The following is a 13,525-nucleotide window of genomic DNA, read 5'->3' as shown; positions in this document are numbered from 1 at the left end:
GGGCGCTGGAGACCCGGGAACCACCCCCCACCCCCTCACTCTGTCTCTCTCCCGCTCTGTCTCTCTCTCTGTCTGTCTGTCTGTCCAATGCACCATCAGCACAGAGCTGTACCTGCACCACATGCTGAGGCCGTCTCACTCCTCACACCACTGAGGTCTCTTCCTGACATGACCGCTGTTAGGCACACCAGTTTCTTAATTACAGCATAAAAAAATATAAAGAAATACTTTCATAAATTCAACAGAAACTTAAATAAACTAAAGCATCTGATCTCAACCAAGACTGCTGCTACTGAGAGTCAGATTGTGAAAGATAATCATTGACTTGTCCTGCTCTGCTCTCAGAGGTCGTTTACATGGAGCCTAGTTTGTCAATCTGATACGGATAGCTAATACAGATAGCCCTATCATACATACGAACACTCTCTATCCGCACCTTGTTTCCGCAACGATCGCAGTCCGGGGTAGAAAGTGAGTAGATTTGAATCGGTACGGGGGCTGGTGTTCGTCTGCACGGTTTCACGCAACCTGATGACGTCACTGCCCCACGTGATCTTTTTGCCATCTCCAACCAATATATATATGACTTGTTCTCCCTCAAAATCTCACTCGTGGTGGGCCTCGAATTCACTAACATTAACCCAGTCTTCTGATTTTTGATTAGCCCCCTATCTTGATATAATTCTTCTTATTCAGACGTAACATAACTTTCATGACCACAAATATAAATTGGCCAGCGATTTAATTTGCTTTTTTATTCATAAATGTATGTAAAATGCTCGGAGCAATGCATCATGGGAAATGGGATGACAGACATGTCATGTTACTGTTCCAAACTCTTTATTATCAATAGAAAAAAGAATTCATTTTCGCATATCCTTTAGTCTGACCACTGATATTAACTATCATAATGTAATGTTGTTAATTGGAGCTTGAATGTCTTGTGTAATGTGTTTATCCTCGTGCTGTGAAGTACCTTCTTCTAGGTTTTTCACGTTTTTTCAGTTGTGTAAATAAAGCGCTAAAGCGCCACCCACAGGCGTGAGGTATGTACTACAGTCGGTTCACCACAATCTGCTGCCTCCGTGTTTACGCAAATCTCTCGTTGCCAGCCTCCGTATTTACGAAATTAAAAGATTCGATTGGTGTGAAAAGTAAATCCGATTCGGAGGCCCTAGACTTCGTGTGCATAGCACCTCAGTTGCAGTCCCCGACACCTTGGTTAACATGCAAACAGATTGTGTGATGGTTCCAAGTCAGGATTTGTGGCAAACTACTTGTTTTGCCTCCCAGGTCTTCAAACATCATATAGTTTTTTACTTATCTTTTTGTTTGTTTGTTTATTAGACAACTTTATTCAATGTGAGCTGAAGTAAAAGGAAGGGTTAGGAAGCAAACCATGTCATCAGTATGTTTGCTTTTTTACAACTGAACCAATCCACCAATACATACCAGCAACAAATTATACAGACTCTTTCTAATGCGACACAGGAACTAATCTACCGGAACTCTCACCTTATACTGACGAAGATGGCAGATACACACTTCCTCTTTGCTATTTTAAACGAGTAAAGTATCCTTCCACAGAATGTAAACCGACTTGTATTCATTACCCAAATACCCATTTAGTTGGTGTGCAAACATTGCCATGTGTTATGCAACTATCTATTCATGTGATAACAAATACATCTTTACAGTCCCTTGAAGGTCAGATTGGACTATTGCTATAGGGCCATCAGATTGGTCTATTGTTATGGCGACTTACGATTATTGCCCAAGTTGGTACAAGCAGTCGGCTTGGGTTCGATTCCCATTCAATTTTTAGTTGCTTCGGAACAAACTAACTATAGTTCCGGGTCCGTAGCCGTAGTCAGTGCCTTTAAAATAACCATGCAGGCTAGAAAGAGGACTGCAAGGGAAAGAGAGAGAGAGAGAGATAGAGAGTGAGAGTGAGAGAGAGAGAGAGAGTGAGAGAGAGAGAGTGAGAGTGAGAGAGTGAGAGAGAGAGAGAGAGAGAGTGAGAGAGAGAGAGTGAGAGAGAGAGGAGAGAGAGAGAGTGAGAGTGAGTGAGAGAGAGAGAGAGAGTGAGAGTGAGAGAGAGAGAGAGAGAGAGAGAGAGAGAGAGAGTGAGAGAGCTTGCAAAGGCTGTTTTCCCTGGAGGACAATACAGAGCGACTCAGAGTGACCTTTCTCCGGCCACGCGCTTATAACAGGCGACCTGTCAGCATCCCCCAGCTACAGGCCAGAGCATGAGTCCAGAAAGAGAGAGAGACCCATGAAATATTGAGGGGCGGAAGGACAGAGCTGTTCATTTATTTATAGGCGGGAGTGGAGCCGATGTTCAGGCCAAGCAGTGCACAGTCGGTGTGTCGGTGTGTCTGAGAGTGTCGGTGTATCTGTGATTGTGTGTGTGTGTGTGTGTGTGTGTGTGTGTGTAGGGAGTGAGAGAGGGCCCGAAGAAGGAAGCACCACAACAACAACAGAGGTCAAGGTCAAGCCAAGTGCTGCCAATGTGTACAGACACTGTTGTGCTTACACAAAGAAACACCGTACAGAGTACACCTGTACAGGAAATGTTGTTTAAACAGGAATATACAAGTCAATACACACACTCACACACACACCTCAGTCCCTGGTACCATTTTGTTTATAAAAACATACATACAAACACAGACATCCACAGTATCTCCGAGACACACACACACACAACCAAAAATACCAAGCTTATACCAAACTCCACATCATCAGAGCGTCTCTCTCTCTCACTCTCCTTCTTTTGGCATAATGCCATTCAACCTACCTTTACATCTCGATGAATGACGTTGTTGTCATGGCAATAGCGCAGCGCCTCAAGGATCTGTCTCATGTAGTGACTGCGGGGAAAAGAGAGAGGGAGAGAGAGATAAATGAGAGGGAGGAAAAGAGAGCAGGGGACACAGTGAGGTACAGAGAGGGAAGCGAGAGAGAGAGAGAGAGAAAGAGAGAGAGGGACAGAGAGAGAGAGAGAGAGAGAGAGAGAGAGAGAGAGAGAGAAAGTTATCACAGGTTAGCAGAAAATGCCACCCCTCTGTTGTATCTGATGGCTGCTGCTTCACAGAACTCTGCTGATAATACGTCCCCTTCCTATATTCCATTTAATCTCAGGAGGTCTATACGAAGGCAGCCATTTTATGTCAGCAGAGGCACATACCACCAACCACAAACCGAAGCCTGCTGTTCTGGACCTCACCCTGTCTTTTCACCACAGATGCCGATACAGATGATGGACTGCATTTGGGCAATGAGGAGAAACTAGCGTGTCTAAAATGTGAACATGAACACACGTGGGACTAGATTGCTGCTCATACCACAAATAACCCTGACACAAATTGCATCATTGAGCTACTAAAAGCTTCCCACCCTGACCTTGGAGGGGGGAAAAAAGACAATAAATGACCTAATCCGAATCGAGGAGACGTGATCCTGTGCATGACTCTGGGTAACAACTCTGTTTTACGGTCTGCGGTAAGAGACCATATTGTTGAAGGGGCAATCTGTGTCATGCGCTTCGAGAAAAACGATAAATGACCATTTGGCTGGTTTGAGCAGCTTGCCATGCAGCTGTTTAAGAGCTACTCAAACAGAGCTGATTGATGTATTTAGCATTGAGGGGAGGAACTGAATGAAGGCCTAGGGTTTGTTCTCTAGCCTGAAGAGAGACACCTGGAACACACAGGGGCACGAGCTACTCAGCTATCTTTAAAACAAGATTAACACTTCCATCTGAGTAGTCCCTGCAATACTGTTTGGAGGGTACCCCTGGATGTGGTTCGCTTTACCCTATTACAAAAACATGTTGCAAATTGCCACTGTATTAACTTGGAGAGTCCATGTTGTGGAAAGGGTCTCATAGCAACATAAGACAAACGCCGGAACTCCCTGAGCATTCTGGGAAACCCCCAGCTGGAGGCATCCTACACATTTTAGGCTTCACTTAGAGGCACATTGGAGGAGGGGACATTCTCATGTTCTTTTTTTTAGTGGAATGAAAATACATACAATTCTTTTAACCGTTTTGAAATAAAAGAAAAGAGAGCTGACTTACCTGGCGACTGCTTCACTGTAGACAAAGCCAGCATCCGCTCTCTTAACGATCTCGAAACATAAGTCGGCTCCATCCATGCTGGGGACAAGAGAAGCAACGTTAAAAGGATCACAAAAACCTAATGACTGGAATTAGACATTTGTGTGCATAGTTTTGCAAAAGTATTGTTTTTAAGTATTTCACATCCTCAAGTTGTGCTGAGACATACATCAACTAAGGAGGCCTGTGTGGAGGTGAACTTATCAGTGGCAGACAAGTGGACAGACTAGTAAACTCTCATTAGGTGAGCTTTTAGTGTTGACTAAAGTCTCATTGAGTGAGCTTTTAGAGTTGACTAAAGTCTCATTAGGTGAGCTTTAAGTGTTGACTAAAGTCTCATTGAGTGAGCTTTTAGAGTTGACTAAAGTCTCATTAGGTGAGCTTTTAGTGTTGAGTAAAGTCTCATTGAGTGAGCTTTTAGTGCTTTTAGTGTGTATAATGAGAGGAAGGGGAGACCAGAGACGTGGTCATAATCATTTACCAAAGGGAACAAAGACATTCCACAGGAGCCGTTGTAAATGAATGAAGACAACCCAACAATAATATTTCCGCCACTCAAAAATATTTCTACTCAAAATGTTTATCCTTTCCCAAAAAACCATCGGGTTGAAATGACCCATCTTGGAATCTGAAGTAGGCCAACTTGATCAGTTAGCTTCAAATGCCTGCAAGCCTTTCATTTGCTTCCAAGACCAGTTTCTGTGGGCGAGGGGGCCTCAGCATTTCGGTTAGAGTTCAAAGACTATCCATATTTGCAGTCGACACCCTGGCTGGGCAGACACACTTTGATTAAACTCTGGAGAGACCACAAGATGCTCAGCTAATATTTGTGTTTGCCTGTTTACCGAGGCAAAACCTTCAAAAACCGGGTAACAAAAGTAGACTGAATAATAAATATAAAATGGGGGAGTTTTGAAGCTCAGAGGAGATCCTCACCATTATAAATATATTTTTTTCAAAGCCACATTGTCTTCTTCTTTCGCCTCGAGACTGGGCTCATACAAGCAAAACTACTTCTTTGGGTGTCTGAATAAGAACAGGTTCTCAAAGCTTCCTCACCTAGAGCTCAGATGTTCAGAAGAAGCACTTCAAGGGAGGCAGGCCATAAAGGACTGTCTGAGGACTCTTGCGGTAACAGGGGAAAAAACTGCCTGATCTGTGTGATCCTACGAACCCAGAGATCCACCAAACAAACCCACTAAAAACTAGGACAAGTGTCCAACTCTGACCTCGAATTCACCTCACAACAAGCCGTGGCATCCTATAATCTTTTTTAAATGAGTCATTTGACGCTCCTGACTCTTATAAGCACTTGTGGCTTTATGGTAAAATGTTCTCTGAACGTTGAACACAACAGACAACCTCAATTATTCAGAGCACAAGAGAAACCAATCGCCACCATGGCTTACATGACTGAAACAAAGCTTGCATGGCACAGAACTACATCATATAAGTTTTATGCAACGTCCAACAAAAAACATATAAGTCCTAGAGTGCATTATGCAGGCTTGCGTACATCGAAGCCCTAGGAATAGCATGCACAGTGATAGCTTTCAGACACCACAACCCCTGCTCAACAAGCTATAGGGTTACCAACTAGGAAGCCTGATTACTGCCTTTTCTTCCCACCTTGCATCACCACTTGTAAGCTAGCTGATTACGACACATGTTAGATAAGAGTGTCTGAGGAATAGGGGGCATCTTGTGGGAAAAGCTATAATAAAAGGGAGAAAAGCAGAGGGAGAGAGAAATAAAGAGAGGGAGGGAGGGAGAGAGAGAGGAGGAGAGCTGAGGGCAGGCGATTCATTTAAATGAGCACGAATCAATACAGATGAATGCTCTTTGACATTCACTGCTGACTTTAACCGAGGTCCCTAAAAAAATTGGCCGGGGCCCAGCATTTTTTTCGGGAGGGGATAGGAGGTGAGCAATCCCATTAAAAATTGTCACTTCAATTATTTCTAACTTGCTCAACTGCACAGCAAATCGGGTAAAAGCGAACCCGGGCCCCAACCACAAACACACCGCAGAGATTCATTTGGGCCGTCACATGGAGTCATGTGACCACTGTGGGCCCGGCTGCCCGTGAGGAGGCCCCTCTGATTCCGACCCCTGGGCTTCACGCTACGTGCCACTGGGCTCAGCTGGGGCTCCGCGGACCATGGGCTCCAGACAATTAACGGCGCCATTAATATGGGGATCCCAAAGTTAGGAATAATGGAATCATCAACCCTATTGATGCCTCCTATACAACCCACTTCCTAAACCATTAAGCAAGTTCAAAAAGGTCAGCTCTGTATCAACTTGTTATTATATAAGAAACCCAAACAAACATTCACTGATGACTCAACAGGAAAACACTATGACTGGGCTTCACAGTACGTGTACCAGGGCTAAGTACCAATGGCGCAGTTGGAAATGCCCTTAGAGAGTGCTGCTGTTGCTCAGAGGGCTGATGTGGTTTGGGGGTCCAACCACAGCTGAGCTACAAAAGCCTTCCGGCTAGAGCAGGGGTGACAGAAGGGTGAGCTTCTCCGTTTCCATCACAAGGTTTAGAGCGAATGAGTGAAGTTGACAGAGGCTGACCCCTAAATCATTAGGTGAGCACAGAGTGTGGCAGGACAGAGGACGGGTCACGGGGCAGAGGGTGATACTTACAACTCGAAGACCATGTAGAGCATGCCATCTGAACTGTAGGTTTCCAAGAGCTCCACAATGTGAGGGTGCTTGAGCATGTGACAGATACTGGCTTCCCTTTTGAGATCTGCAGAGAGAGAGAGAGAGAGAGAGAAAGAGAGAGAGAGAGAGAGAGAGAGAGAGAGACAATAGAAAGAAAAGAGAGAAAAGAGAAAGAAGAGAAGGGGCAGATAAAGAGACATGGTGGTTAGTTGTGGCGTAATGGAACACGTTTCATTAGGGATGATCAGGCATTCCTCATCTGTCTCTCTGCTTGAATATAGACGTTCATGCCTTCAACCACGACTCCTGCATAATTTCATGTGATTCATTAACTGAAGCGTTAGCTCAGCCTTGAAACCTCTGTGTCGTTCGATGACTCTTTAGCAAACTCAATTTTGTCTACTCTGGGCTACCGTAATGGATTAGGTATGAGTGAACGCGGCCCCCCACCCTTCACTTCACACACACACCCTGTGCCGTTTGCCCGCTATTTGCCACCGCATCTTTGCACGACCTTCAGAAGGTCATTACAGTCTAACTTAATCAAATTTTCCATCAGCTGGTGGAATTTCCTTGTTTTCGCCCCCCAGAGATGAGGCACTCATAACCTAATAACCCAGGCCTCCGTCGGTGGCAGAAAGACTCCCTCAAATATGAATGAGAAGAGGGAGGTGCAGTGGTGTGTGTGTGTGTGTGTGTGTGTGTGTGTGTGTGTGACGGGGGGGGGCAACTCTAAAAATACACCCTTGCTTAGAGAGAAGGATGACCTTGATGAAAAATACATCAGTACTGGGGTTGATTCGCAGTTCCTGCGCAGGTACAGGCAGGTGTGTCAGAGGAAAGAGAGAGAAGGGAGAGGAGAAGAGAGAGGAGGAGAGAGAGGAGGAGGAGGAGGAGGTGGAGGAGAGAGCATGGATCTTTCGGCTTGATATACTGGGTGTGTGTGGAGGACAGTGCAGATGGCTGCACAGTGTGTACAGACACACCCGTGTAGTCATACGAACAGACGGATGATACCATATCAACATTTAGGCATGCACACACAGACATGTACCTACAGACAAAGAACACACACAAAGACACACAGCTACAAATAGAACATGCAGTATATGCACACATATGTCTTGGCCACAGTGACACCACAAGCTGACAAAGCTCAGAACACAAAACAGCAGTCTCGTTCTCACCCCTGGAGTGTAAACAATAACACACTAACCACTAACACTGCTTCCCTAAAAACACTCTTCTCCCCTGAAACCCTGTAAGCCCAAACACACACACACACACACACACACACACACACACACACACACACACACACAGCTGAGAATTATGCATGCATAAAGCATTGCATTTCTGTCCCTGTAGTGTGAGTTGCATGTCAGCAACTTAAGCCACCACCTTCCACTGTGGTCTATGGTGTGTGTGTGTGTGTGTGTGTGTGTGTGTGTGGTGGGGGAAATCGCCTGCTCAGACGTGTGCATCACATACACAAAGCAGTCTTTCACGAGGAAAGGAGAAGGACAGAGAGAGAGACTAAGAGTTTGCCACCCCGATTCTAAGTCTAGATCCACTTTCAATCAGGTCTGGATCTGCACAACATTAGGACAGGATCCGTCCCACAGCAGGATGCCACATCACAGCCCTGATGTGGGCCAGATCCTGGCCGTATCCGAGCCCGAGCTGGCGCCCTCTGGGCTGTGACCCTGTGTCCTGTGAGTAATTAGCTAGGCTGGCAGGCAGGCAGGGGGTTGGTGCATGGACTGGGCATGAACTGCCTTAAAAAAAAAATCGATTAGCCACCCAGATATGGGGCTCAAGTGTAACTGAGTGCAACTCGGCTCCAAATGAAGAACATAAATCTCAATAGGTGACCTATGACTGGAAACACAGCACACTGAATTCATAAAAGGGACAGCAGAGCATGCAGAGCCTCCCTTGGTGAGTAAAAGAGCAAAATATTTCATGAGTGAGCCGGATCTCAGTACCACTGGGTACCACACTCATTTCAACTTTTTTTCTCTTACTCACACACATGCCACGGACACTCACACACTGAGCAGGTCGACAGCAAATTCAATATCAGTAGACGCTTAGAGCGGACCTACCACACAGGACAGTTACTGGGTATATTTGCACACACTCATGTCCAGAAAGGGCATGAAAACTTCGCATCCTGTGGTCTATATCAACACTAACCAATACAGAACACAACCGTGTGAACCGTGTCATCATATATGCTGTGAGAGTACAGCCCCATTGCTTGGTCTGCCTGTCTGTGTGGGTTGTGATTTGTGCTGTATGCATGTGCATGTGTGTTTATATATACATATGTACTGTATATATATATACATGTGTGTACATATATATACATATGTGTGTGTGTGTGTGTGTGTGAGAGAGAGCGAGACACACAAATGGAGTGTGTGGGTGTGTGAGGAAGAAAAAAAATACCTCATTTGTAGTTCTGCTTACAACCACATGGGGGAGCTGTGGAGCTCTAGCAGCAGGGAGTGCCGAGCGGGAGCGGCAGTCTATTTATAGGCAGTAGGCTAGAGGGCCAAATGACATGTAGTGCTGGCAGTGCACTAACGCAGCCACTTTGAACACTCATATTTTCACACATCACAATCTGACGGACAGAAGCTATACCTAGATCCCTTTGCCCCACAATCCCTCTATGGACAACAAGCATGTCTGGGTATCTGTGAGTCAGTGAATTTGGTCTGGATCTCTCTCTTCTTCCTTCAGTCACCATCACTGTAATCTTCATAATGACAGTCATCCATACAAACATTACCACCGCCATTAATGCCTAACACCCGTCATCACTATTAAAGCAATCGCCGAGGCCATCACAGTTCTTCACACTGTCAATACCGATGGCCATTATAATTACCAACATCCCCATCTTCATCCAGTGCCGTGATCAAAACCGTCATCATCACAGCAGTTCTAATCTTGCCCCTCAGCTGTGTGGTGGCACAGGCCAATTAGCATCCCTGGCCTTTGCTCTGCTCAAAGGTCCTGTTCAGCCATGTTCCATTTAGCGGTTCCACTTACTAGCACTTGGGAGAGCACCTTTTCATTACGTCGCCATTAAAGGCGTTGGACACATCAGCTCCAACTGCAGCGGAGCATAGAGGAGGAGGAGGAGGGCAGACCCACCACACATGAGCATAGAGCAGCAGCTCTGACGGAAGGAGTGTTTGTTTAAGGGTTTTAGCTCGCTGGTTATCATGTCATCCGAGGAACACAAGGGCTTTGGACCGAACGAGAAGCAACAACGCAAAACAAACAGAAAATATCCGCCCTGCATCTGATGGGGTTTGTTTTTGTTTGGGTACCTGCCCCTCTGTGGCGCGCCTTCATCTGTAGCAGAGCTCGTCTGAGGTAATTTATGTTACAGACATAACAAAGTGTGTGCTTGTGTGTGTGTGTTTGGGTGTGTGTGTGTGTGTGTGTGTGTGTGTGTGTGTGTGTGGGGCTTGTGTTTCGTAGCCGTGGGTCGGCTTTCAGGAACACAGACACCTGAACACCAACTCATTCAGGTGTCATTAGTCAATGGTGACTGCAGTCTGAGATGTGACGGTAAGACACACAGTGGTATCTGGCATCGGCCAGTCATCACCATGGTGTGGCGAGCATCCCACCCGTGAGTCTGTGTGTTTTTGTCTCTCTCTCATGTGCCCCTGTGGTACAGGGTGCTTGGGCACGTAGAGGACTTGAGGCGCTGCAGTCTCCAGACAGTGCTGTTTGCTGTTGGCTGGAAAACAGTGTGATTGAGCTCTCTCTCTTTATATATATATGTGTGTGTGTGTGTGTGTGTGTGTGTTTAAGAGAAATGGCACTATTCAGCAGTGTTTGTGTGTGTGTGTGTGTGTGTGTGTGTATGTTTGTTTTATAGAAAGGGTATGATTGAGCAGTGTGTGCGTGTGTGTGTGTGTGTGTGTGTGTTTGTGTGTAAAACGGTGTGATTGTGCCACACGCTGCATCAGCAGCTTTGGACGCGTGGCTTGTCAAAAGCGAAAACAGGAGCGCTTGGACAACAAAACTAGTGTGGCAGGTCTCTGTGTACTAAGGGCACACTGCTCACACAGCCCTTAACTCACGGCCCAGCCACCAGCACAACTAGGGGACTGTGGAGAGGCAATATCTGTCCATTATGGTAAAAACACCACCGCCAGCGACTGATGTTAATGCTGTTTAGGGAACAACACTCTCTTTTTTCCAGTGTGAGCATAGGCTATGACACCCCGGAGGGAACTGGCCCGAATCGGTTTCCACCAGCCTCTTTTCCCCAAATATGGCATTAGATTGCAAGGAAAAGAAAAGAAAAGAAAAAAGACACGGACACTGATGCAGAAATAAAGTTGTGTGCTCCAAAGCATAAGCGCCGGGAAAAAACGATTCCCGGGTAGAGAAATACACTTGATGTTGGGTATATGTCAGCTGATGGGGATGAGGAATTCTCTTCCTTTAAAGTCAGCTGTTTTCTGAGGATTCCGGAATGAGTCATAACAGGTTGGAACACGCAACACTGGAGACCGAGACAGCAAGGCAGCAGGGGATGAGGGCTTCATAGGTACAGAAGATTCATGCAACCGCCAAACAGCATCACACCTATGTACACACAAACGCACCCACACACACGCACACTCACACTCACACGCACACGCACACTCACACAGCCAGGAATATAGAACACTTATGCATACATACACATGGATCCACAGAGGCGTGTGCGCGCGCACACACACACACACACACACAGGCTTGCAAGAGAAATCCACCTACGCATGAAAATATACAGGCAAGCATACAGAATCACTCCCCACACTCACACACGTACACAAGCCACATGAAGGAAGTCATGCGCACACACACACACACTCATACACACACCAAATGAGATGCAGCTGTGCACTGAAGCGGCGGCTTAATTGTCAGTCTCTGTGGGTGCGTGGACACTGTGCTGATTGCTCACTTTCATGGCCCTGTTCAGACTCCTCACTAATGATGAGCGCACACGCACACACACACACACACACACACACACACACACACACACACACACACACACACACACACACACACACACACACACACACACACACACACATACATACACACAAGCACACGCAGAATTAACACCCTTACCAACAGCCTCATCTCATCCTCAACCCTTTGCCACACCTAACAGTGATACACACAGCCTATAGGCCATCACTCCCAGTGGTGGCAGTCTATCGATAACCCCATAAAGGGGCTCATCCGCAGGGGGGCTGCCGCCAGCTCACCCCTTCCTTTCTTTTATTTTAAAGTTAATAAGGCGATTACCCAGTACAAAAAAGAATGGAGGCTCAAGGAAGAATGTTTCTTTCAAATAGAGCGTGCATGTGTGTGGGTGTGTATGTTCAAGGCATTCCCATGGATACAATAAAGGACCCTTTATGAGGTGGATGTGCATTTATTGGTCTGGGTATTTGTGGTGTTGCGGCCGCGTTATTGCTGACGCCTCAGAGGCCGTGTCTCTCAGCGGTAGCCGTGGTTATGAACCTGACAGCTGTATCCAGTCAAATCCGCAATGGTCTCTCTCTCATCCTCCTCTCGCTCTCCCACCCACAGTCATCTCACTATCTCTACAACGGTCAGTGTCCATAGAGCACAAAACAGTCTAACATCTCATCACCACGACACCTTCTGCTTTAGAACCATAATGATAAGATCATATCAATGGGGGGCTGTAGGTTTGGGGGGTCTAGGTAGACAGTAAGGTGACCGACGACTGAAGAAAAATCCCTTCAGCTGGAATGCAAATATCCAAATAAATAACGAACGACTGAAAACAAGCGCTGCTTCAAAGTCAGCAGAACTCGGTGCCATCGCCTTCCCCGCGTGAATCGTTTCCACTTCCTCTCCGTCATTATACCAACCAGAGGAACCCACAGGGGCCAAAAGCAGACAGGAACAAAAAGGTGCATTCAGTCCACTAATGAAAAGGATCAATACAGAGAGACTAGCAAGAGCACTTAGCGCCGACGCCTTGACCACACCGGAGAGTAGGAGAAAAACTAGATGGCACGGGGCCAAAGAAAGTGCGCTCCGACATACACAAGAATGCCGCTAGCTTAGCTCGTCATCTCGACTCAAGTCTTTTATCGCGCGTCGGGTTATGACATTCAGCCAAGCAGCTGGTGAATGACTGCGATCCGGGGCCAGTCCTGTGGCTGCGCCTTGACACGGGCCGTGACTGAGAGTCAGCTGGCAGGTGCGAACACAAGAGGAGCAAGGGAAGGAGGAGGCCACATACATCAAACGAGTAGTTCACTAGATTCACAGCATTCTTAACGCAGTCACGAGGGCACCTGCTGCTCGACTGATCAAAAGCAAGGTCGTGGGTTCAGTACCCCGTGATGATATATGTGATATATCATAACTGTATAGCACGACGTAACTGTAAAGTATCTGGTATATTATTGGTCTGGTGTCAATGAAAATGGTACACATACAGAGTCTGTATGGAGTCAGCTGTACTACAGGAGATCAGCCATTTTGAGACAGCCTCAGTGATGTTCCTCTAAGCCTTATATTGATGCTGTTGGAGTCTGAAGCGATTTTACCAAACATGACACAAGATGGTTAATGTTGCCAATTAAGAAAGACGGGGGAATCCTGTGCATCCTACTCTCCATACACACACACACACACACAGAAGCACAC

At 46.4% G+C, this 13,525-nt stretch overlaps 1 protein-coding gene across 17 annotated transcripts in view; it reads right to left on the bottom strand.

Moving 5' to 3' along the window:
- caska (calcium/calmodulin-dependent serine protein kinase a) overlaps positions 1-13,525 on the bottom strand; it is a 190,068-nt gene that overhangs the window by 73,152 nt on the left and 103,391 nt on the right. For all 17 annotated transcript variants that reach the window (XM_080838940.1, XM_080838955.1, XM_080838950.1 and 14 more), the window contains exons 3-5: positions 6,782-6,887; positions 4,085-4,162; positions 2,801-2,873 (exon numbers count right to left, since the gene is read on the bottom strand). In XM_080838940.1, the coding sequence (XP_080695066.1) occupies positions 2,801-2,873; positions 4,085-4,162; positions 6,782-6,887 (257 nt within the window). The remainder of the gene's footprint in view (positions 1-2,800; positions 2,874-4,084; positions 4,163-6,781; positions 6,888-13,525) is intronic.

The sequence above is a fragment of the Sprattus sprattus genome, assembly GCF_963457725.1.
Source record: "Sprattus sprattus genome assembly, chromosome: 5".
Classification (NCBI taxonomy): Eukaryota; Metazoa; Chordata; class Actinopteri; order Clupeiformes; family Clupeidae; genus Sprattus; species Sprattus sprattus.
Note: the sequence above shows the minus strand (reverse complement) of the source record. Positions and strands in the feature narration are given on the sequence as shown.